The sequence below is a fragment of the Macaca thibetana genome, chromosome 12 (genome assembly GCF_024542745.1).
Source record: "Macaca thibetana thibetana isolate TM-01 chromosome 12, ASM2454274v1, whole genome shotgun sequence".
Lineage (NCBI taxonomy): Eukaryota > Metazoa > Chordata > Mammalia > Primates > Cercopithecidae > Macaca > Macaca thibetana.
Window position 1 is genome coordinate 46,679,591 of NC_065589.1, and position 21,840 is coordinate 46,701,430.

At 38.2% G+C, this 21,840-nt stretch overlaps 1 protein-coding gene and 1 non-coding gene across 2 annotated transcripts in view; both read left to right on the forward strand.

Moving 5' to 3' along the window:
* HECW2 (HECT, C2 and WW domain containing E3 ubiquitin protein ligase 2) overlaps nucleotides 1–21,358 on the forward strand; it is a 391,418-nt gene extending 370,060 nt beyond the window's left edge. The window contains exon 29 of the mRNA XM_050751032.1: nucleotides 14,270–21,358. Within this exon, the coding sequence (XP_050606989.1) occupies nucleotides 14,270–14,381 (112 nt within the window). The 3' untranslated portion in view covers nucleotides 14,382–21,358. The remainder of the gene's footprint in view (nucleotides 1–14,269) is intronic.
* Nucleotides 375–478, forward strand: LOC126933293 (small nucleolar RNA U13). Its single transcript, XR_007718531.1, has one exon. It is a non-coding gene; the product is annotated as a small nucleolar RNA U13 (small nucleolar RNA).
* Nucleotides 21,359–21,840: the final 482 nt, after the last annotated feature.

Here is a 21,840-nt window from a genome sequence, read left to right on the forward strand (position 1 = left end):
TCTCCGGTCACACTTAAAATATATACATCCATATCTTAAAATACAAAACACAACAAAAGCAAAGCATTTGTTAGCATCAGTAAAGCGACGTTGGCTATCATGCTTGTGGCTTATGATTGTGACTCTAATCTAGGTGTTTCCAGAAGCTTCAGTTTTAACTTTACAACTATTTAGAATCCCTTCAGTAAAAATTACCATTGTAGTTTCTAAAGAATATTAAATAATGTGGATGTGCTCTAGATCTCTTTAGCCTGTCTCATACATGTCTTAATTCCGTACTCTCTGCATTGTATTCTCATTCATAGTAAGATCACATATTTCCTTAGAATAGAAAAAAATGCTTTGCTGCTGCTGCTAATAAAAGCAAAAGACTGATCCTTTTGCAGTTTGTAAGTGTGATAATTGGGTGTTCATGCACATATGTGAGATGTGCCACCCTCAAACCTTATTACAACATCTGCACATTACCCATCTGACATGGGAAAGAAAAGCAAGGACTAGTAAGATAGTATTTGTGAAGACAAAAAGTGTTTGAGATTGAGTGGAGATAACTGGAGCTGGAGCAATGGAAAAGGAGCAGATGAACAAAAGAGGAATGGAAGAAAATTTGTTTTAGAATTCCTTTATCCAATGAGTAGTAATACTGTAGCATTTTTGAGGTAAAAAGGAGCTGAAATTGCCTCTAACTTTACTAATAATACAACTATAGTCTAGAGAGATTAAATGATGTTGGGTACTCCAAGATGTTATCCTAAGTTTAAGTTTAGATGACTTTGAGAAACCTGTCTTATTAGTGATATTAGGAGATACTATTTATATTATAATAAGGTGATGTTAGGTACCCCAAGATGTCATCTGTTTCTTTAAGTACAAGCAACTGAGCAATCTGTTATCAAAGCTTTCTTCTTAGCAATTGAAAGATGCCAGTTCTTAAGAACTGTATTGTTAGCATCAACAGATGAGAAAAGGGGGTGCTGAAAATACAAATGGAGAGAGTGATAAATAATGACGGCTCAAGTGCTTGCCTGAGCCTCCTCGGCTGCCCCACATGCATCACAGTCTGAACAGGCTCTGCATCCAGACACCTAAGTAGTACCTGGCATATTTGATTTCTAAATCTGGGAATTCATTATTTGATTTCATTATTTGAAGAACTAGCTCATTTTATTTATGCTTGGATAATGAGTTTTCTCCCCTTCAACACATAAATCAACAGATTTAGACTATCTGAATAAGACTTTTTACTCTTCTGTGAGAAACTCTTTAAGAATTTGCATTGAAGAAGGAAACGGCAGATCAATGGTCACCTTTTTGTTAAAATCTATTTCTGTAAAGCCACTAAAGTATATGGAATAAAGTGTCACAATAAGCAGATATGTCAACTGTTCTTATTTAGTCACTGTAATCTTCACCAAACCTGATGGGCAGAGACAAGTAATTTGATATAGACCTGGAGCTTTAGCTTCAGAGAGACCTAGGCTGAGTCCCACCTCTGTTACTTACCTGCAGCGGGGTCTTGGTGAAGTTGCATGATCTTTCTGAGCCTCTGTTTCCTCATCTACCTGGTGGATTTGAAATTCTGAGGATTATCTGAAATCATTCATGAAAAATACTTAATACTGACTCTGGCCATGAGTAAGCATCCAGTCAGTGACAGCTGCCATTGTGATTTCTGTCACCATCATCTGTAATACATATCAGGCAGGATGTTTGCATATTGGAAAGAGGGCAGGGGTAGGAGTTAGCAGACCTAGGTTCTAGTCCCACCTCTGCCACCAGCTAACTCTGAGACCTTAGAGATCACTTCATCTTTGAGCCTTGATTTTCTCATCTGTAACAGGCCAGGAGGAGGTGGCATATTAGGTTGGGTTGAGCGAGAAGTAACACCGAAGGGTTGCTGAAGAATCTTGAGGGTCAGGCTGGATTTGCATTTCTACTTCCCCCTGGAGCCCCAGGAAGTTCATGTGCTAACTCATTGTAAATGGTGGTGGTGTTCATTATTGTTGCATACACACAGTTGGGTAACAGGCACTGTCCTTTCTTCCTGTCTTCACTATGACCTAAGTTTGCTTCTACATTCCTAGTTTTACCCAGATTATAAAACAGCACAAATGAAGATGGTCTTAGGCACGTTGAGCAAGCAGCCTCTTTTCATAACGTCTCTGCAACAAGCCCCATCTTTTGGGGTCTGATGAGAAGAGTTACTTGGCTTTTCTGCTTCAGAGCTGCAGTCACCTTATGTAACCCAGCTAACAGGCATGAGCACAGATCTAAGCCCTGTGACACACTAGTTACATCATCATCATCCTAAGCAAGACCCTAGATCCATCCCTCTAAGGTAGGAGTAACAATGTTCAGAGTATTTTGACAATTGTAAGATAATGTATATGAAAGTCTTAGGAATACTGTGTTTACTTTGTTCTTTTTTTTTTTTTTTTTTTTTTTTTTTTTTTTGAGATGGAGTCTCGCTCTGTCGCCCAGGCTGGAGGTGCAGTGGCCGGATCCCAGCTCACTGCAAGCTCCACCTCCCAGGTTTACGCCATTCTCCTGCCTCAGCCTCCCGAGTAGCTGGGACTACAGGTGCCCGCCACCTCACCCGGCTAGTTTTTTGTATTTTTTTAGTAGAGACAGTGTTTCACTGTGTTAGCCAGGATGGTCTCGATCTCCTGACCTTGTGATCTACCCGTCTCGGCCTCCCAAAGTGCTGGGATTACAGGCTTGAGCCACTGCGCCCGGCCACTTTGTTCTTTTTAAACTTTTTATCCTGACTCTTTTGTAAGCCACTGTACTACTTTAACTATTAACATTGGCTCCACAAAGAAAAAAAGTACATTTGGAGGGAAAAAATTAGAAGAACTTAATTGCATGACAGTATAGTTACATGAGAAGCAACTTCTTTACTGACAACATTGTCATCACCCTTAATGAAATGTGGGGCATTACTTAGATGTAAAAAAAGATCTGTAAAATTAGTTCTGGCCTAAAGAGATTCTTTTATATTATCAAGTCCTTTTCTCCTACTATCAGAACAGAAACACTAAAGCCACTTTTCTGCTATTTTTGATAGGTGTAAGTTGCACAACTGAAGAGCTGGTCTGTCTCAAGCTAGTCAGCTCCACTGTATTTCTTTTTCCTATGAGTGAAATGATGTTTAACATTTAAAATGTGACATTGTACAAAAAAAAAAACAGATGCTGGTAAGGTTGCAGAGAAAAGGGAATGCTTGTACACTGTTGGTGGGAGTATAAATTAGTTCAACCATTGTGGAAGACAGTGTGGCAATTCCTCAAAGACCTAAAAACAGAAATACCATTCAACCCAGCAATCTCGTTACTGGGTATATGCCCAAGGGAATATAAATCATTCTATTATAAGACACATGCATGTGTATCTTCATTGCAGCTCTATTCACAATTGCAAAGACACAGAATCAACCAAAATGCCCATCAATGTAGACTGGGTAAAGAAAATATGGTACATATATACCATGGAATACTATGCAGCCATAAAAAAGAATGAGATCATGTTCTTTGCAGCAACATGGATGGAGCTAGAGGTCATTATCCTTAGCAGACTAACACGGGAATAGAAAACCAAATACTACATCTTCTCACAAGCAGGAGCTAAATAATGAGAACACAAGGACACATAGAGAGGAATAACACTCACTGGGGCCTAATGCAGGGTGGAGGGTTGGAGGAGGGAGAGGATCAGGAAAAATAACCAATGAGTACTAGGCTTAATACCTGGGTGACCAAATAATCTGTAAAACAAACCCCTAGTGACACAGTTTACCTGTATAACAAACCTGCACAAGTACCCCTGAACTTAAAATTAAAAAAAAAAAAAAATTTACATTGTAAACGTGGGAGAAAAATGGCTAGATGTCCTTCTTACTTAAAACATGAATCCTGGCTGGGCACGGTGGCTCACAGCACTTTGGGAGGCACCAAGGTGGACGGATTGCCTGAGGTCAGGAGTCTGAGACCAGCCTGGCTAACATGGTGAAACCCGTCTCTACTAAAACTACAAAAATTACCCGGGCGTGGTGGCATACACCTGTAGTCCCAGCTACTCGGGAGGCAGGAAAATCGCTTGAACTCAGGAGGCAGAGGTTGCAGTGAGCCGAGATGGTGACACTGCACTCCAGCCTGGGCTACAGAGCAAGACTCCATCTCAAAAAGAAAAAAAAAGAATCCCCTAAGAAGTCTGGCATGGGCTTGTGTCAGGCATGGGAGTTTCTGCCCTGGAGAGTTGGAGGGGCTGTAAATGATGAGGGCAGTCCTGGCAACCGGAGCAACGAGGGAGAGAATCTTAGTCTTTCTAGACAAGGATGATGGAGGGCCTTTCAATTTTCAAGCAGGCAAATGTAAGTCTCCTTCTTTTCTCAGATTTCCTAGTCTCACTTTGTGGTAGCAGTGGATAGTGCTGCTCACAGTGTGAGCCAAGGAGTACATAAAAGTATATGTGGTTGTCTCTGCAGCCAGTACAAGTTGAATCCATGGCTCTTTCTTTCTCTTGTGGTTACAAAGTGACTAGAGACCCAGATGATAAATAAGGATGTAGACAGAAGGGTGTCTCCATGGAGACCTAGAGCCTGAGCACATGACTGCACTTCCTCTGCTTCGCGGTTGGTGGTTAGCTCTGTATTTTGCATTTCTGTGGAAGACTTCATACCCCTGGTGCTCTGATGGACTTTATGAAAAGAGTAAATTCACTTTATGGCAATTGCTCTCAAACAGTCCAAAAAATGGGCTGCTAAGATGCCAGCCTGAAAACTGCAGAGCAGTCCTCTTTCCCATCATGGTATGAGTTTCTGTGTTCATCCCCAGGGTTCTTGCCAAGTTGGGTGATGGGACGGAGGACCTACAGAGCTGCAATCGTCATGGGGGTGTGTTGGTTTTTACCAAAGGGAAAAGCATTTTTGAAAATGGCTGTGTCTGGAGATTATTATGAATGAAATGCTAACTGAAAATAAGAAATAAATTGTAAGAGTTAATTATGAAACAGATGTCTCATGGAGACAGTTAATCTAATGGAATAGAACTTGAAAAGATAAAATTATTTTTTAAAGACATGACAACTTTTTTGTTTTTAAAATTCTGCTTTTTGGTGGAGCGTAGTGGCTCACACCTGAAATCCCAGCACTTTGGGAGGCTAAGGCAGGCAGATCACTTGAGGTCAAGAGTTTGAGACCACCCTGGCCAACATGGTGAAACCCCTGTCTCTACTAAAAAAAAAAAAAATACAAAAATTAGCCAGGCATGGTGGTGTGCACCTGTAAGCCCAGCTACTTGGGAGGCTGAGGCAGAAGAATCACTTGAACCCAGGAGGTGGAAGTTGCAGTGAGCCAAGATCATGCCACTGCACTCCAGCCTGGGTGATAGAGTAAGACTCTATCTCAAAAAAAAAAAAAAAAAAAAAAAAAAAAAAAAAAAAAAAAACCCTGCTTTTAAATTCTAATTTATAGAAAAAAATTTTACAAAAAATTGCTAAGAAATATATGGATATATTAAATATATATTAAAATAACTACATATGTATCAATCCAATATCCACTACTAGCTGGGCGTGGTGGTGCATGCTTGTAGTCCCAGGTACTTGCGAGGCTAAGGCTTGAGCATGGGAGTCTGAGTCAAACCTGGGCAACATAAAGAGATCCCATTTCTGAAGAAAAAAAAAAGTCAACTACTAAGATAAGCTGTGTTAACATGTTAGAGTATGTGATTTCACTCGTTTCTTCAGATACACACAGACACACACACATTTTAAAACAACATTCTGTTTATCACATAGAACATCTTTCCATGTCATTAAATATTGCTCTGTAATGTCATCAATAATTCAGTTTTCCCTCCTCCATTATAGGGAGCATTGTCTACTGTCAAGTGAATTATCAGCCAGTATACAGGAAAGTAACCAAGTCCTGAAATACAATGTCACTTTCCTCAATTAAAAGAAAAGCCATCAGAACAAGAGATGAGCACTAAAAGGACCCTTTGGGGCCATCTCCTTTCTGTATTTGCCTTGAGGTGTCCCTCCTTGGTCTTCCTAATTCCCTACTGCCTGCTGATTAGCTGAGGTGGCTTTTGGTGTGGGAGAGAATTGACAGGAGATTCTCATACAGTGGTCTGCTCTGTAGTTTAACCTCGGGTCCAAGACTCTCTTCAACTCCTTTCTCCTCTGCCCTCTCACTCAGTTCTGTATAACTATATTTAAAATTTTCACTTTATTCTGCCATTGAATCTGCATGTACTAACAAAAACATATCAGAGTTAACCCATCACATCACCATATTAAAGGTTCTTAAATGTCATATACCTTTTGGATTGGTCTTTACTTTGGGAGGTGGGTAAATTTCTCAAAAAAACAGATTGTATTTAAAAAAAGGGATTCTTCTGTAATTAATATAAAAGTCACGCCATTGAAAGAATTTGTGACTTTAATGGAATGAGATAATCATTCCCCTTGCAGTCCATCAGCATTGTTGCTGCTGACAACAGAGGACAGGATAGTCCAAGTCAAATCTACTAAAGGTCCTTGAGAGCTGTTTCACAAGTCAGATTTTAAAGTGTCTATTTGTGAGTGACAGACATTGCAACAGTTAAAGAATGCTTACCACCTTTTCCTTGGCCTCAAGAGCAAAAACCAGTTTGGGCTCATTTCTTTCTACCAGCCTAGTCCACGACACCATCCCCCCCTCACCTGGACTGCTGCAGCAGACTGCCGGCTAAATGCCCTGCTTCTCCTACATCCCACCATTCCTTCATTCTGCACTCAACAACCGCTGGGATCTGCAAACATCTCAAGGTCACCTCCCTCCCTTGCCTACACCCTCCGGTAGTTTAGAATAAAATCCAGACTCTTTCCCAAGGACTTCCTGTGGAGACCTGTCTGCCTCCTCCTGTGACCTCAACATGTACCCTCTCCCCCAACCCACGACACACACCAGCCTCCTTCTGGGTATTCCTCAAATATGCCAAACTCAATTATGCTTCAAGGCTCAGGTACTTGCTGCCTATAACACTTTTCTGCTGGTCCTTCATGTGCCTGGCTCTTTCTTGTCCCCAGGACTCAGGTTAGAGGCGATCTCCTGAGAAAGGTCCACCAGGCTTCTGTCCCTAGTGCACTTGTCACTCACCCTTTACTTCCTTCACTAGAGTTAACCCAATTCAGTCATCATGTTCAGTTATTGGTTTACTTGTTGATTATCTGTCTCCTCCTCTGGAATATAATCCTGTGAGAACAGGTACCTTATCTGAATTAATCATGACTTTGCTCCTAGCACTGAGCCCAGTGCTTAGCACATGTTCTCCATAAATATTGTTTTTAGTGAATTTGTAAACTTGAGAGATAACTTTGGACCACTCCAGATAAGAAATTCCAAAATCATAATCCAGACTTTCATATCTCTGTATCCATATCTGAAAAGTTGGGATAGAAATTAACATTTATATTACAAAGTTGTTTTGAAGATTAAATGAGATAACATGTGCAAAGTGCTTAGAATAAGGCCAAAACATCATTCAATACATTTATCCATTATTACTATTCTTCCTAATATGTAGCCTTCAGGGCTGGCCGGATACTTTACAGTCTTTAGGTGTGTGAGAAATGCGCCATATTCACCAGCGTATTTATATTTTGTTTGGACTTACAGGAGTTTCCATTCCTGGAACTGTCCTTAGTGGACTTTATTCTGTTGGGTTTAAATTATTACATTTGAAATGTATGTACCCTCTTTATCTTTCCCCAGAGGCGTTCACAAGTGAAGAAGGTACCTGCTCAGAATACATAGTTTGAAGAGTTTCTTCTGCTAGTTACCCCAGATACAGGAATTCCCCCTATAGGAACATTCCACTTTGTATTTACAGATCCAAGTGCACCTTAACCAAAGTGACCTAATGAGACTTTGGAATAAAACATTAATTAATGAGCAGATTAATTCCCCTCACCTGCCTGTAGATACTTATCATGCCTTCACTAAGCGCCGAACCTTGTAGGAGATACACATTCACCTTAAGACACAGGGAGAGAAGCAATGGATATTTACATGAACCAACATCATTGGTCCCCAAATGGCATATGACGAATGAGTAGTTGGAGTAGCAAGCACCATAGAATTTCTTTCCATGAATTCACCTTTACCGAACACCTGGTGAATGTCAGGGCATTGTGCTGTGCTGCCATAAGTTACACACATATTTGTGCCCTGGTCTTAACAGGAATTTCTGCTCTAAACATCATGACCTAAGAAGGTATTCATGAGGATATTAGATAAATTATGAATATTTTTAAAATCCTAACAAGTTATACCATTAGTTGTGTTAATAAAGCTACCCAGGCTAACAAAACTATAACTGGATTCTTTTAACGGAATTCTATCACTGTTTGATTGGTAACTTTGGATTTCTCATGCTGATTTCAAGCCCTTGAATTCATCATCTGTCCCTCTACCCATATCTTATATTCCCTGCCTTATTTAAAGATACCTCTGCCAACCCACTTTTCTTCCTTTCATCCATGAAATAACTAGAAAAGGTCTTTGCAAGAACACACCTGGCTTCCTGATGTGACCGTGCCTCCCCATCTGGCCTCAGGTCCAGCCTTGGCTCCTGCCCCTTAGGCGCTTGCCCCTCTCAGGTTTCCTGATGATGCAATGTCATGCTTCCGGGCCATCTGCTGGGAACATCCTTCTCCTTGTTGTTGATTCAGAAAAAAGCCTGCACACCTACAAATCTTTCAAGCCTTGGCACAAATAGCGTCCTCTATGAACCTTCCTTGGCTCTGCTGAGCAGACTTGTAACTCATTGTATTACTAACTGTTTGTAGGCAGGGCCACTAATAGCCCGTCCTTGGGACTAATGAAACAAAGGTATCTCCTAGTCTTCTGGAGAAATGCAGCCCACAGCTAGTGCTCACAGTTTGGCAAGCAGAGCCAAAGGAAGGCTGAATTTCAGTTCCTACTTGCCCCAGAGCACAGGCTACACACATTTTAGAGGGTCTGTTTGCCTGTATATCCTTGAGGACAGAAATCAGACTTTTCATCCTCATCTCTCAGGGGACAGCTGAATGCCTGGCATGGAGTATGTGCTTAGTAAGTATCCAGTGAGTGAAGAAATAAATGAAATATAATGCAAATTGGAAAATTAAGTACATTCACATACACGGAGAGAAATACATTAATCAACGAACCAATCTGTGGAAATGGAAATGTAACTGGTACTTTTGGCTCACTGGATTTGTCTAATTGACATGTCTATCTGTAGGGAAAAGAGGGTAAGCGTGTGACCTCCTGGTTAACATTTTTGAAGAATCCAGAAAGCACCAAGAGATCTATTAAGTCAGACCAGATGTCTGGAGAATTTTTAAATCTTCTTAATATTGATGTCAGCATGATTTCCCAAAGATGGGTTCAGAACTGCTCTCCTTGAGTGGTTCTGGCTGCATAGATTAAAATGAGGTAAACCCATTATAGCTTTAGTGTGGCTGACTTTGAAAGATTTGAAAAATGTTCTTTTATTGAGACTGAATAGCTGGATGCACTTTTGCTGCCAACATCAACACAGTCCAGGGCCCTCCTGTTATTTTCTGCTAGAGTTTTCTTAGGACATGGAATGGGGTGGGGGTGGGGGTGTGAAAAGCCTCCGAGGATTATGTGTTGCTTGCCTTTTTTTGTGTTTTTCCTGGTCTTGGCTCATAGAGCAAGTTCATGGTAAACATTGGGCAATTTATTTAACCACACTATTCCTTAATTTCCTTATTAGCAATGCTGTCTTGTTTATAAGGAGTTTTGAAATTTTTGCAAGCACACAAAACACTGGTGCAAATAGCCAATGTAGATATCATATTGCTAATCCACTTGATGTCTCTCCAATTGTGGAGACCACCTGCATCAAACTCACTTGGCATGTTTATTAAAATGCATATTCCCCCAGGCCAACCCAAACCTTCTGAATTAAAATCACAAGGGGTGCAACCAATAATCTCCATTGTAAAACAAGCTCCTGGAGTGATTTTGATACACTGTAAAGTATTCTTTTGAGTATTTGCCTTCTTCTGTTAAGCCTGAGATTGAACTAGAGGGTATAGTCACCTAAAAATCCCCTGGTATTTTTCAGGGTTTTCTGGATTGACCCAATCTCAGCCATTTTCCCCAGAGCTACTGCATATTGTGATTAAATTATTCGTTTAAAAAATATCTGAAGCTTTATTTTGCCAATCCTTGTCCTCAAAATGTAGACAATCTGGTAGGATGTTGAGGAATAACAGTTCATAGTCAGAGGTAGGATAAAATTAATACTCAGGCTTCCAAAAGTAAAAGAATAAAGCCAGTGAGCATTAATCTCCCTGCTTTCAGTTTAATGTTGGACTTTCCCTAGGAGACCCAGAACTGAGGTCCTGTTCTTGATTTGGCCACTGACTCAGCTCTGACCTTGGGAAAACCATTTAATCTTTCCACACAGTTTCCCTCCACAATATATGCTTTCTCCATCATCACAAAATATTTTCCAGAGGAACTGTTTAGTTTATTAGAAGGAAAGTTGTGTTATGGTAACCATATATTATGCAACCAGATGTAATTTATGAAGCAGCAATAGCTTTAGATTATGGATTGGTAATCATGATTATGTCTTATGACTGAAGAGGAACAAAAAAGGTTGTCTAGTCCTTCCCTTTGTGTTGAGAACTGGAAAGAGCATTCAGGCTTGTGGATTTACTGGATAAGCTTCAAGAGTACCTGCAAAGATACTACAGAAATGGCAAAGAGACATTCGAAGTTCCTGTTTGTCTACTCAGAAACCTGGAAGAATGAAAGAACTGCTGCCAACTCTTAGCTTTGTTTCACCACCTGCCCTGGATAGATGATACTACAGTATCACACTTAACATCACATTTGCCACCTTTTCTTGAACTGTTTCACCGCCTTGAGACCTGTTAATGGTTCTACTGATGCAAAACAAATTACCACAAATTTAGCAGTGTAAAACAACACACATTTATGATATCACTGTTTTCATGGAGCAGGCATCCAGGCACAGCTGAGCTGGGTCTTCTGCTCGTGGTCTCACAGGCTGAAATCAAGCTGTCAGTGGGGCTGCATTCTCATCTGAAGGACCAACTAGGGAAGAATCTGCTTCCAAGTTCCCTTGGGTCGTTGGCAGCATTCATTCTGTGCAGCTGTAGAATTCGTGGTAGCTTCCTTCTTCAAATTCAACAACAGTGAGAGTCTCTCTTGATTTCCATAAGAAGTCCTAAGGCTTTAAAAGATGAATGGACTTTGCACCCATTACAATAGCTATTATAAAACAAACAAACAAATGAGAAAAAAAACGAAATAAGTGTTGGTGAGGATGTAGAGAAATTGGAACCCTTGTGCACTGTTGATGGAAATGTAAAATGTTGCAGCCACTATGAAAAATGCAGTATGATGTTGCACTTCTGTGTATATCCCCCAAAAAATTGAAAAGAAGGACTTCAACAGATAATTGTACACTGATGTTCATAGGAGCATTATTTACAATAGCCAGACGGTAGGAAAAAAACTCCTTTTCATCGATGGATGAATGGATAAAGAAAATGTGATATATACATACAATGGAATATTATTCAGCCTTAAAAAGGAAGGAAATTCTGACCCATGCTACAACATGAACCTTAAAAATATTATGCTAAGTGAAATAACCCAGTCACAAAAGACAAATATTTTAAGATTCCACTTATATGAAGTACATAGGGCAGTGAAATTCGTAGAGACACAAAGTAGAATGGTGGTTTCCAGGGGCTAGGGGGAGAGGAAATGGGAGTTACTATTTAATGGATACAGATTTCAGTTTTGCAAAATGCAGAAGTTCTGGAGATGGATAGTGATGATGGTTGCAAAATAATGTAGGTGTACTAATGCCATGGTACTGTGCACTTAAATATAGTTAAAATGGTGAATGTTCTGTGTATTTTATCACAGTAAAAATATTGAAAAGTTAATCAGGCAAGAGAGATGAACGCGTAGATCACAAAACAGGAAATGTAAAAAGCAAGACGCGTGGGGGAAACATGCTCAACCTTATCGGTAACCAAAGAAATGAAAATTTCAAAATAGTATTGTGGTATCATCTGTTAGTCTAATGGGATAATAAATGTTATTTGTCTAACACACAAAGTTTGGCATATACTTATATTCAAAACATATTCCACTTTTCTGCTTCCTCCTCCCCTACCCCTGGAACAGAGCTAAATCTTTATGTAATATTTTTATTCCAATGTTTCACAGGTGATAGATTATAAACCACTCCTAGGACTCTATTTTAGTATACAAGTTGAGTTTTGACTTTTCTTGAGGCTCCATTTGGGTTCCAGGCTAAGGATATCAATTGCAATTCTGAAATGATTATTGTATCAAAAAAGGGTTTGCCTGCAAAGATTCAGTAGATGATTTCCACCAATATACCCCAGAGTTTATAGTACTAGGAGTGGGTGAGTCGGTACTATCTCTATACCCTGAAACTGATACAGTTTGAGTATCCCTAGTCAAAAAATTTTAAATCTAAAATGCTCCAAAATCCAAACTTTTTGAGTGCCGACATGATGCCACAAGTAGAAGATTTCACACCTGACCTCAAGTGACAGGGTGCAGTCAAAAACGCAGTCAAAACTTTGTTTCATGAACCAAATTATGTAAATGTTGTATAAAATTACTTTCAGTTTGTGTATGCAAGGTGTATATGAAACGTAAATGAATTTCATGTTTAGACTTGGGTCGCATTCCCCCAAAATATCTCATTATATATATGCAAATATTCCAAATTCCAAAGAAATCCGAAATCCAAAGCACTTCTGGTGACAAGTATTTTGGATAAGAAATACTCTATCTATATTCTTACAATCTAACAGATCCCCTTCACATTCCTGTTTTTAATAAGCCATGTGGCCATACACCTACTTTATTATCCTTTTATTATCTCATCGTTCTCATGGGTCATTACTCTTTGTGGCAATTCACTGAAGGCAATTAGAGTCAAATCTTGTTGATAGGAATGAAATGTAGCTAACAATACAACTATTATTAATTGGTCAAACACTACGAGCCAGTCATTCTGTTAAGCATGTTTCTGTTATTTCACTTAATCCTCACATCCTTCTGAGACAAGTTGTATAACCACCCTTTTAAAGGTGAGAAATAGGGGCTCAGAATTTTAATAACTCACTCCAAATCACACACTTGTTGGTAGAGCTAGAATCCAAACCCAAGTTATGTCCAACTGCAAATCTCTGGTCTTCCCACTACATTACACTGCATCCAGGAATATTAATTATATTTATTTCATAAGGAAAAGGGATTTATTAGAGTATAAGTATAAACATGCGACTTTGTAGAAATAGCCTGTTAATAATTACAGTTCCTAAAATTTCTTATTCATTCAGGAGTATTTTTTTAAGTCAAAGTTATGTAGGTCCCCCAAACAAGCTGTTGTACATTCAGAATAGAATGTTTCCTATTTCATGTCAAAAGTGCAGATTTGCTTCCTGATAAGATGTGCTATTTGGAGACTGTCTATTTTTTATTGTGATTCAGATGCAAATAACAGGAAAACATATTTTTTTCCTATCTTGGCAAAAGAAGTATTTCTAAAAAAGAACACTTAATGTAATGATTTAAATTGCTTATTTTGTTATTGTGTATTGGGAGAAAGCAAATTTTAATACAGAATTCAAAGAAGTAACAATGGCCTACTGACTTAGAAAAGTCCAGCCAGGGAATTTCCCAAGACTCTAAGCCATGAGGCGGACCCTCAGAGGCACTGACTGCTCTTCCCTCTCCAAGAAAATGAAAAAATGCCTAACTTCAGAGTATTGAAGAGACACCCAGGCATATGCCAACTCAAAATGAACTACTTTGCAAGGCCTTATGTCCATGTGTTAGAAAAACAATCTAACATCAAAAGAGAAACTAAAACCAAACTTGTCTTTGTAATCCTTAGACCACTCAATAAATGGTCATTTATATGTAATATAGCTTTTAAATGTTGGTGAAATGTAAATAAAGTATTTTTTTTAATATCCTCTTTTCCTTAGAGAAATTCAGTTCTGAATTTTTAAGGTCAAAATGTTTTCAAAGATTTTTCAAAATGAGTGTGAAAATTGGCAACAAATAAATTTGAATGTGAAAGACAATCATACACACACAGACACACACACACACAGACACACCCCACACATTTTCATTTCACTCAGCCTGTTCTAAACTATGTGCTGTTTCTTGTGTTTTCAGAGCGCACACATGTTTTAACCGTCTGGATCTGCCCCCCTACCCATCCTTTTCCATGCTTTATGAGAAACTGTTGACAGCAGTTGAAGAAACCAGTACTTTTGGACTTGAGTGACCTGGAAGCAGAATGCCCATCTCTGTGGACAGGCAGTTTCAGAAGCTGCCTTCTAGAAGAATGACTGAACATTGGAAGTTTCAAGAGGATGCTTCCTTTAGGATAATGCTACGCACTGTTGTTTTCCAGGAACAAGTGTTCTGTCACATTTGGGGACTGGAGATGAGTCCTCTTGGAAGGATTTGGGTGAGCTTGATGCCCAGGGAACAACCCAACCGTCTTTCAATCAACAGTTCTTGACTGCCAAACTTTTTCCATTTGTTATGTTCCAAGACAAAGATGAACCCATACATGATCAGCTCCACGGTAATTTTTAGGGACTCAGGAGAATCTTGAAACTTACCCTTGAACGTGGTTCAAGCCAAACTGGCAGCACTTGGCCCAATCTTCAAATTAGTGCAAGTTAAATAATATAATAAAAGTAAATATATTTCCTGAAAGTACATTCATTTAAGCCCTAAGTTATAACAGAATATTCATTTCTCACTTATGAGTGCCTGCATGGTGTGCACCATAGGTTTCCGCTTTCATGGGACATGAGTGAAAATGAAACCAAGTTAATATGAGGTACCTTTACAGATCTGCAATAAGATGGTCTGTGACAATGTATATGCAAGTGGTATGTGTGTAATTATGGCTAAAGACAAACCATTATTCAGTGAATTACTAATGACAGATTTTATGCTTTATAATGCATGAAAACAATTTTAAAATAACTAGCAATTAATCACAGCATATCAGGAAAAAGTACACAGTGAGTTCTGTTTATTTTTTGTAGGTTCATTATGTTTCTGTTCTTTAAGATGTATATAAGAACCTACCTATCATACTGTATGTATCACTCGTTCCATTTTCATGTTCCATGCATACTCGGGCATCATGCTAATATGTATCCTTTTAAGCACTCTCAAGGAAACAAAAGGGCCTTTTATTTTTATAAAGGTAAAAAAAAATCCCCCAAATATTTTGCACTGAATGTACCAAAGGTGAAAGGACATTACAATATGACTAACAGCAACTCCATCACTTGAGAAGTATAATAGAAAATAGCTTCTAAATCAAACTTCCTTCACAGTGCCGTGTCTACCACTACAAGGACTGTGCATCTAAGTAATAATTTTTTAAGATTCACTATATGTGATAGTATGATATGCATTTATTTAAAATGCATTAGACTCTCTTCCATCCATCAAATACTTTACAGGATGGCATTTAATACAGATATTTCGTATTTCCCCCACTGCTTTTTATTTGTACAGCATCATTAAACACTAAGCTCAGTTAAGGAGCCATCAGCAACACTGAAGAAATCAGTAATAAGAATTCCATTTTCCCTCATCAGTGAAGACATCACAAATTGAAACTCAGAACTATATTTCTAAGCCTGCATTTTCACTGATGCATAATTTTCTTATTAATATTAAGAAACAGTTTTTCTATGGCATCTCCAAAACTGCATGACATCACTAGTCTTACTTCTGCTTAATTTTATGAGAAGGTATTCTTCATTTTAGTTGTTTTTGGGATTACTCCACATCTTTGTTTATTTCTTGACTAATCAGATTTTCAACAGAGTGAAGTTAAATTGGGGGTCATAAAAGCATTGGATTAACATATGGTTTGCCAGCCTATGGGTTTACAGGCATTGCCCAAACATTTCTTTGAGATCTATATTTATAAGCAGCCATGGAATTCCTATTATGGGATGTTGGCAATCTTACATTTTATAGAGGTCATATGCATAGTTTTCATAGGTGTTTTGTAAGAACTGATTGCTCTCCTGTGAGTTAAGCTATGTTTACTATTGGGACCCTCAAGAGGAATAGCACTTACGTTACACTCCTGCACCAAAGGCACGCACTGCAGTGTGAAGAAATGTTCTGAAAAAGGGTTATAGAAACCTGGAAATAAGAAAGGAAGAGCTCTCTGTATACTATAATTGGAAGAGAAAAAAAGAAAAAATTTTAACTGGAAATGTTAGTTTGTACTTATTGATCATGAATACAAGTATATATTTAATTTTGCAAACTGTTTTCACTTGTTTGTATTCTTTTCATGATAAGGAAAAGTAGTATAACACACTTTTTTTTAAGGTCACATCTTTGATGGTATATAAGATGTTTCAGGGCTGGCATTCTCTAAGCAGCAGATAAAGGTTGCATTTCTTTCAAAAATACATTCAAAGACCATGTTAGCATTCAGTTTGGTTTGAGACATTTAGTTATGATATTTCATATTATTAGGTAAAAGAGATTTGAAATAAAATGTATCTCCTTAATTATTTCTAACAAATCTATTTCTTTATTAAGGCATCCAACTTTTTCCCAAATAACAGTACACTTTAATGTATGTAGACATTCTTAATTAGTATAATCATCTAGTTGATACTGTTCTCAGATTCGGAATTATCAAAGATGTACTTAGCATATCAGAACACCATGCTAACTTATCTATTATTCTTTCTTAGTAAAACAAAACAGCCAGTAATAACTATATAAAATATTAAATAACATTTCCACAGAATAAATTAGACTTTCATATACTCTACAATTAGAAATATCCATAAATATTTTCTTCTGGACTGTGAGCCCAGATCACTAGGCTTTCTGGTCTTGTTTTAAGTGATGCTCTTTATACTATAGAAGACACTCTTAATACATCATATATGTATGCAGAATGTCTCTTAGATGAGGGAACAAGCACATCACTGGCATTCCCTCTGTGCCAGTTTGATGTTTGCTTGACGATGGAGCTACAAGAGTCTAAATCTGCCCTTGAAAAGCTCAGTTCACAGTGGTGTAGAGTAGACCCCAAGGTTCAAAAAAGTGTTTTTAATAAAATTTGGTAAGTTCTACAATCAAGGAATGAAGAGAGAAGATAACAGCTTTTTCCACCTGGGAGATTCAATAATGGCTTCATATATAGATGATAGTGTGGCTAAAAAAAAATTATATCAATGCTGTTTCTATTGGGAAGTAATGGCAAGTAATAGTGTGTCAATACTGGTCAAGTGTTGAAGCCAGGATGCACTTACACAACGAGAGTGTAAAGTGTGTAGGGAGCTGATCTGTGAAGGAGCAACTCAAGGATTTTCAAATTATCAACGAAATGCCAAAATTAAGTCAGGTTGTTTCCCTTCATCTATTCTACAATGTACCATTGATTTTCAGTGTGAAAAATCCCAATGCCTGAGCCCAAACCACTTCTGGGGTCAAAACATTTTTCTTGTGCACAAAATGAATGGATCTTGGTCAAAGAAGTATGATCCCAATTTTCTAGCATATATTGTGTTTATAATTTAGCAGAAATTCTGCAATAAATAAAGGAAAATCTGTTTTACCTGTGCAACAATCAGAAATGGTAAAAATGCATTCAAGTGTTTGAAAGTAATGGTAGAATATGCTTGCATAGTGCTTTATAGTTTCAAAGTGCTTTCAGGTACATCGTCCATTTAGCTCCTCACGCACTTTGTAGGGTACAAGCATCATGTTCCATCTGGGTTGAGGCTGATTTTCATGGATGGCTTGTGGCATCAGTTTCATTACTTCATAGTCACAATTCTGTGTTTCATCTTGAGAAATGTGGAGACTAATGTTTGTACAGTATATTCCACATTCAGTGAGGTTTCCAAGATGCTTCCTCCAAACTCTCACTTTCTTAAACAGACACATTTAAAATGTGACACCTTCTGTATAGTCCATGAAGAAATTAGTATATTCATGGAAAAAATTTCCCCATAGACTTATTTGCATTTCATGACTTGACATGAGAAATTTAAAAAACAGAGGGCAAAATGTGATTGCTTTTGATGGATTTATACAGAATAGTCGTTTACTTTTCTCAAGTATTATTTGGAAACAAGATAATGGAAAACACTAATCAGAAGCCTTATTTTATTTTTTAATTTTTAATAGGGATGGATCTAGTAAGCCCTGATAGCTGAATTCCAGTGATATCCAAGAAGGATCCACTGCAACTTCTCTTTTCCTCCCATCCTCCTCACATTCATCCTAGTGACTTTTTTCCTGACTTTCTACACAAATTTTATTTATGATTTGACCACTTCTAACAAGGCAAATATCTTATAATGAAGATGGGAGTCTGTTCAATTTAGCCTTATTCAGGAAACTCCGTATTTATGTGAAATGATGCAATGCTATTATTAAGAGGTATCTGTAACCCTGCATAATAAAGACATGCATAAGAAGAATGTGGTCTAATCTCCAAACTGAGTCTGAGTTTCAGGGTCTTTTGCTTTTTTGTTTGTTTGTTTGAGACGGTCTGGCTCTGTCACCTAGGCTGGAGTGCAGTGGCACAACGTAAGCTCACTGTAACCTCCACCTCCCAGGCTCAAGCGATCCTCCCACCTCAGCCTCCTGAGTAACTGGGACTGCAGGCGCACACCACCACACCCAGCTAATTTTTGTATTTTTGTAGAGACAAGGTCTCAGTATGTTGCCCAGGCTGGTCTCAAACTCCTGAGCTCAAGTGATCCACCAGCCTTGGCCTCTCAAAGTGCTAGGAGTAATTACAGGTGTGAGCCACCGTGCTGGCAGTTGTTTTCGTTTGTTTTGTTTGTTTATTTGTGATAAGGTCTGGCTGTCACACATGCTGGAGTGCAGTGGCATGATCTTGGCTCACTGCAACCTCCGCCTCCCAGGCTCAAGCCAGCCTCCCACCTCAGCCTCCAAGTAGCTGGGCCTACAGGCATGCACCACCATGCCCAGCTAATATTTTTGTATTTTTTGTAGACACAGGGTTTTGCCACATTGCCCAGGCTGGTCTTGAACTCCTGAGCTCAAGCAGTCCTGCCACCTTGGCCTCCCAAAGTGCTGGGATTACAGACATGAGCCACTGGGCCTTGCTGTTTTATCTGCTTTCTGATTTAGTCGGTGAGGGACAGCACTCTGGACCTTAGCCATTTTACTTCCATCTTACCGTAGTGAGTTTAATGAGAATGTCACTTTTAGACTGTAATTTTCCAAAACTTAGTTTCTTTCTGTTCATTTGTGTTTTCTAAATTAATTTGTTTGTCTAGTATGGATGCAAAGGAATGCCAAAGACATTAAAGCTTTCTGAATTGTGGCTTAAGGCCAGCTGCTGCCCACTGAAAGGGTGATAAAAATAAAAAGGAAAGAGGAGTCCAGCAGTTGTGCCGCCCCCCAAGAATGTAATGCTAATTACTGATCAACTGTCAAGATTCAGAGTGGTAACTCCATTCCAAGGAGCTGGCAGGAAGGAGGGGCGTGTGTGTGCTGTCCATATCATAGCCATCCGGGCCAGAAGGAGCAAAAGGATGGTTAGGACAGGAGTGCAGCGGAGGGAAAGTTAAAACAACGATGGACGGATCATCTCAGGGCTTGCTGGTGGGGGTAGGAACATACTTCAATCTGGTTTCTGGCTGAGAAGAAGAAAGCTATGCTCCCCGATGAAAGCACAGTTTGATCTACTTGATGGGAAATACTCTCATTTTATAGCTTCAGTAATTTAACATTTTCTGTATTGCAAAATGGAATTTAGTCCCATAGTATTAAAGCTAACCACAGCTTAATCAGGAGATTCAACAATTTAGCATGAAATTATATTGTGGATTTTTTTCATTTAAGAATTATTGTTACTATTATTGAACACCATGTATGAAATAAAAGAAAGCGTGCTTTTACTTCATTATACTTATTTGTTTTTTTAGCAGACATCCCTTGACATTAGAGTAGCATTTGAGACATTTTCATGGTTTTTAAAGATAAATGCTCTCTGTTAATCTGGAAAGCGAAATCCTAAGAGTGAGATTGCAAATGGAGACTGAATCAGTGTTTCCAAGTCAGGAAGTTAAGACCGAAAATACATTTGCTTAGATTTTATCTGCAAAGTCGCTTATTTGGCTTTCGTAATTGAACAGCTCAGCAGAATAAGATGGCCCTGGTTGTATGGTTTCTGGGGAACACAGGAAAATTAAACTTATGTATGTGATTTTTATGTCTAGTGCCCTTGGGCAGGTGATATCTTTCTGTCCGACTTTTAAGATATTACAACCTGAGGAGTGTGGATAGCCATGTTGTGTGATTCAAACTGAATCAGCTCTTACTGATGCAGGTAGGGAACCATCAGTCAACTTCTGATTACTATCACCTTCGTAAAAAAGAATGGATGATGTTCAAGAATTATCTTGGAAGGATTAACCAGCAATTAACACAGAATGGGATGTTGTTTTAGGACCCTAATGCTGTAAAAGATGTAATTACAACCTATTTTTCTTTATATGATAGCATAAGTAAAATTTGGGGCTGTTAATATGTTGGAAAGTGCTTAAAATTACATGTATTTATAATAGGGATGCAGGCATTCCAAAATAAATGAATAAAAATACATGCATCTCTCTCGCCTCTTACTGAAAGTATTAATCTAATTTTATAATAATGATTACTTTTTAATATTAAGGCTCTGTAAAAAAATTATTTCTAAGATTTCAGTAGAACACAGGTGGTGTATTTTTTTTAATCTTTTAATTTCTCTTCACCAACCTCAGTCATTACGTTCACCACACAGTGTGTCACAGTTAATAGTGGTATTTCAGTTTTTGCATTGATTTAAGCTTCATATTTATTTAATGTGACTGTTAATGGAGAATAATAATGGGAGATGCTTGCTGTTAGCATTAGGGTTATACAGCTCTCCACCTTATATGTAATTTTTTTTTCAAAGTAAATCAGGCAGATTGTTGACATCCTAGAAATGGTATCTGGGTGGTACTATATGGGGCCTAGGACTGGGACTAGTTGTTTATTTTCTGGGAAGTCTGTATTCTTATTCTCAACTGAACCCCTGACTCTTTTGTTGTATTTTTTATGATTCCGAAATGCTTTGAGGGAAAGATATTTTAATGTGTACAATTTGTTTTATTTTCATACTGATCTCTATTTTTGTTTAAAACCATGTTGCATCATGAAATCACTTAATCCAAAATAAATCTTCTTTAAGAAAAATAGGTTATGACTTTTCTGTAATACTTTTGGGGAGGGAAAACTCAGAAGGGAGGAGAATAGAAGTAGAGATAAAGATTTCATGGCGTTAGTTTGCAGCTCTATAAATATGGGAAGTTCTGTTTTCATAGTATTTACAATATTGTGTTTATTTTTATTTATATTTGTATTATTGATTAATAACATATTTGTTTATATTGTTTGGAATCTATTATGTTTATCCCTACAAGAATATTTTACTATTTGATGGGCTGTTAATGTTAAAGGAATGAATTATAACACAAATCATAATTCCTTAACTCACATGGGTTGAGACTATTTGTTAAGCCATCTTAATTGAATGTTTAATTTATAAACACATATGCACACCACTGCTCCACCACCATTACCATGCACATCAATTTAATCTAGGGGTTGCATGTGCATATGCCTACAGGGACCAGATAGGTATTTAACGAGTGAAATTGGCTAGGTGGAAG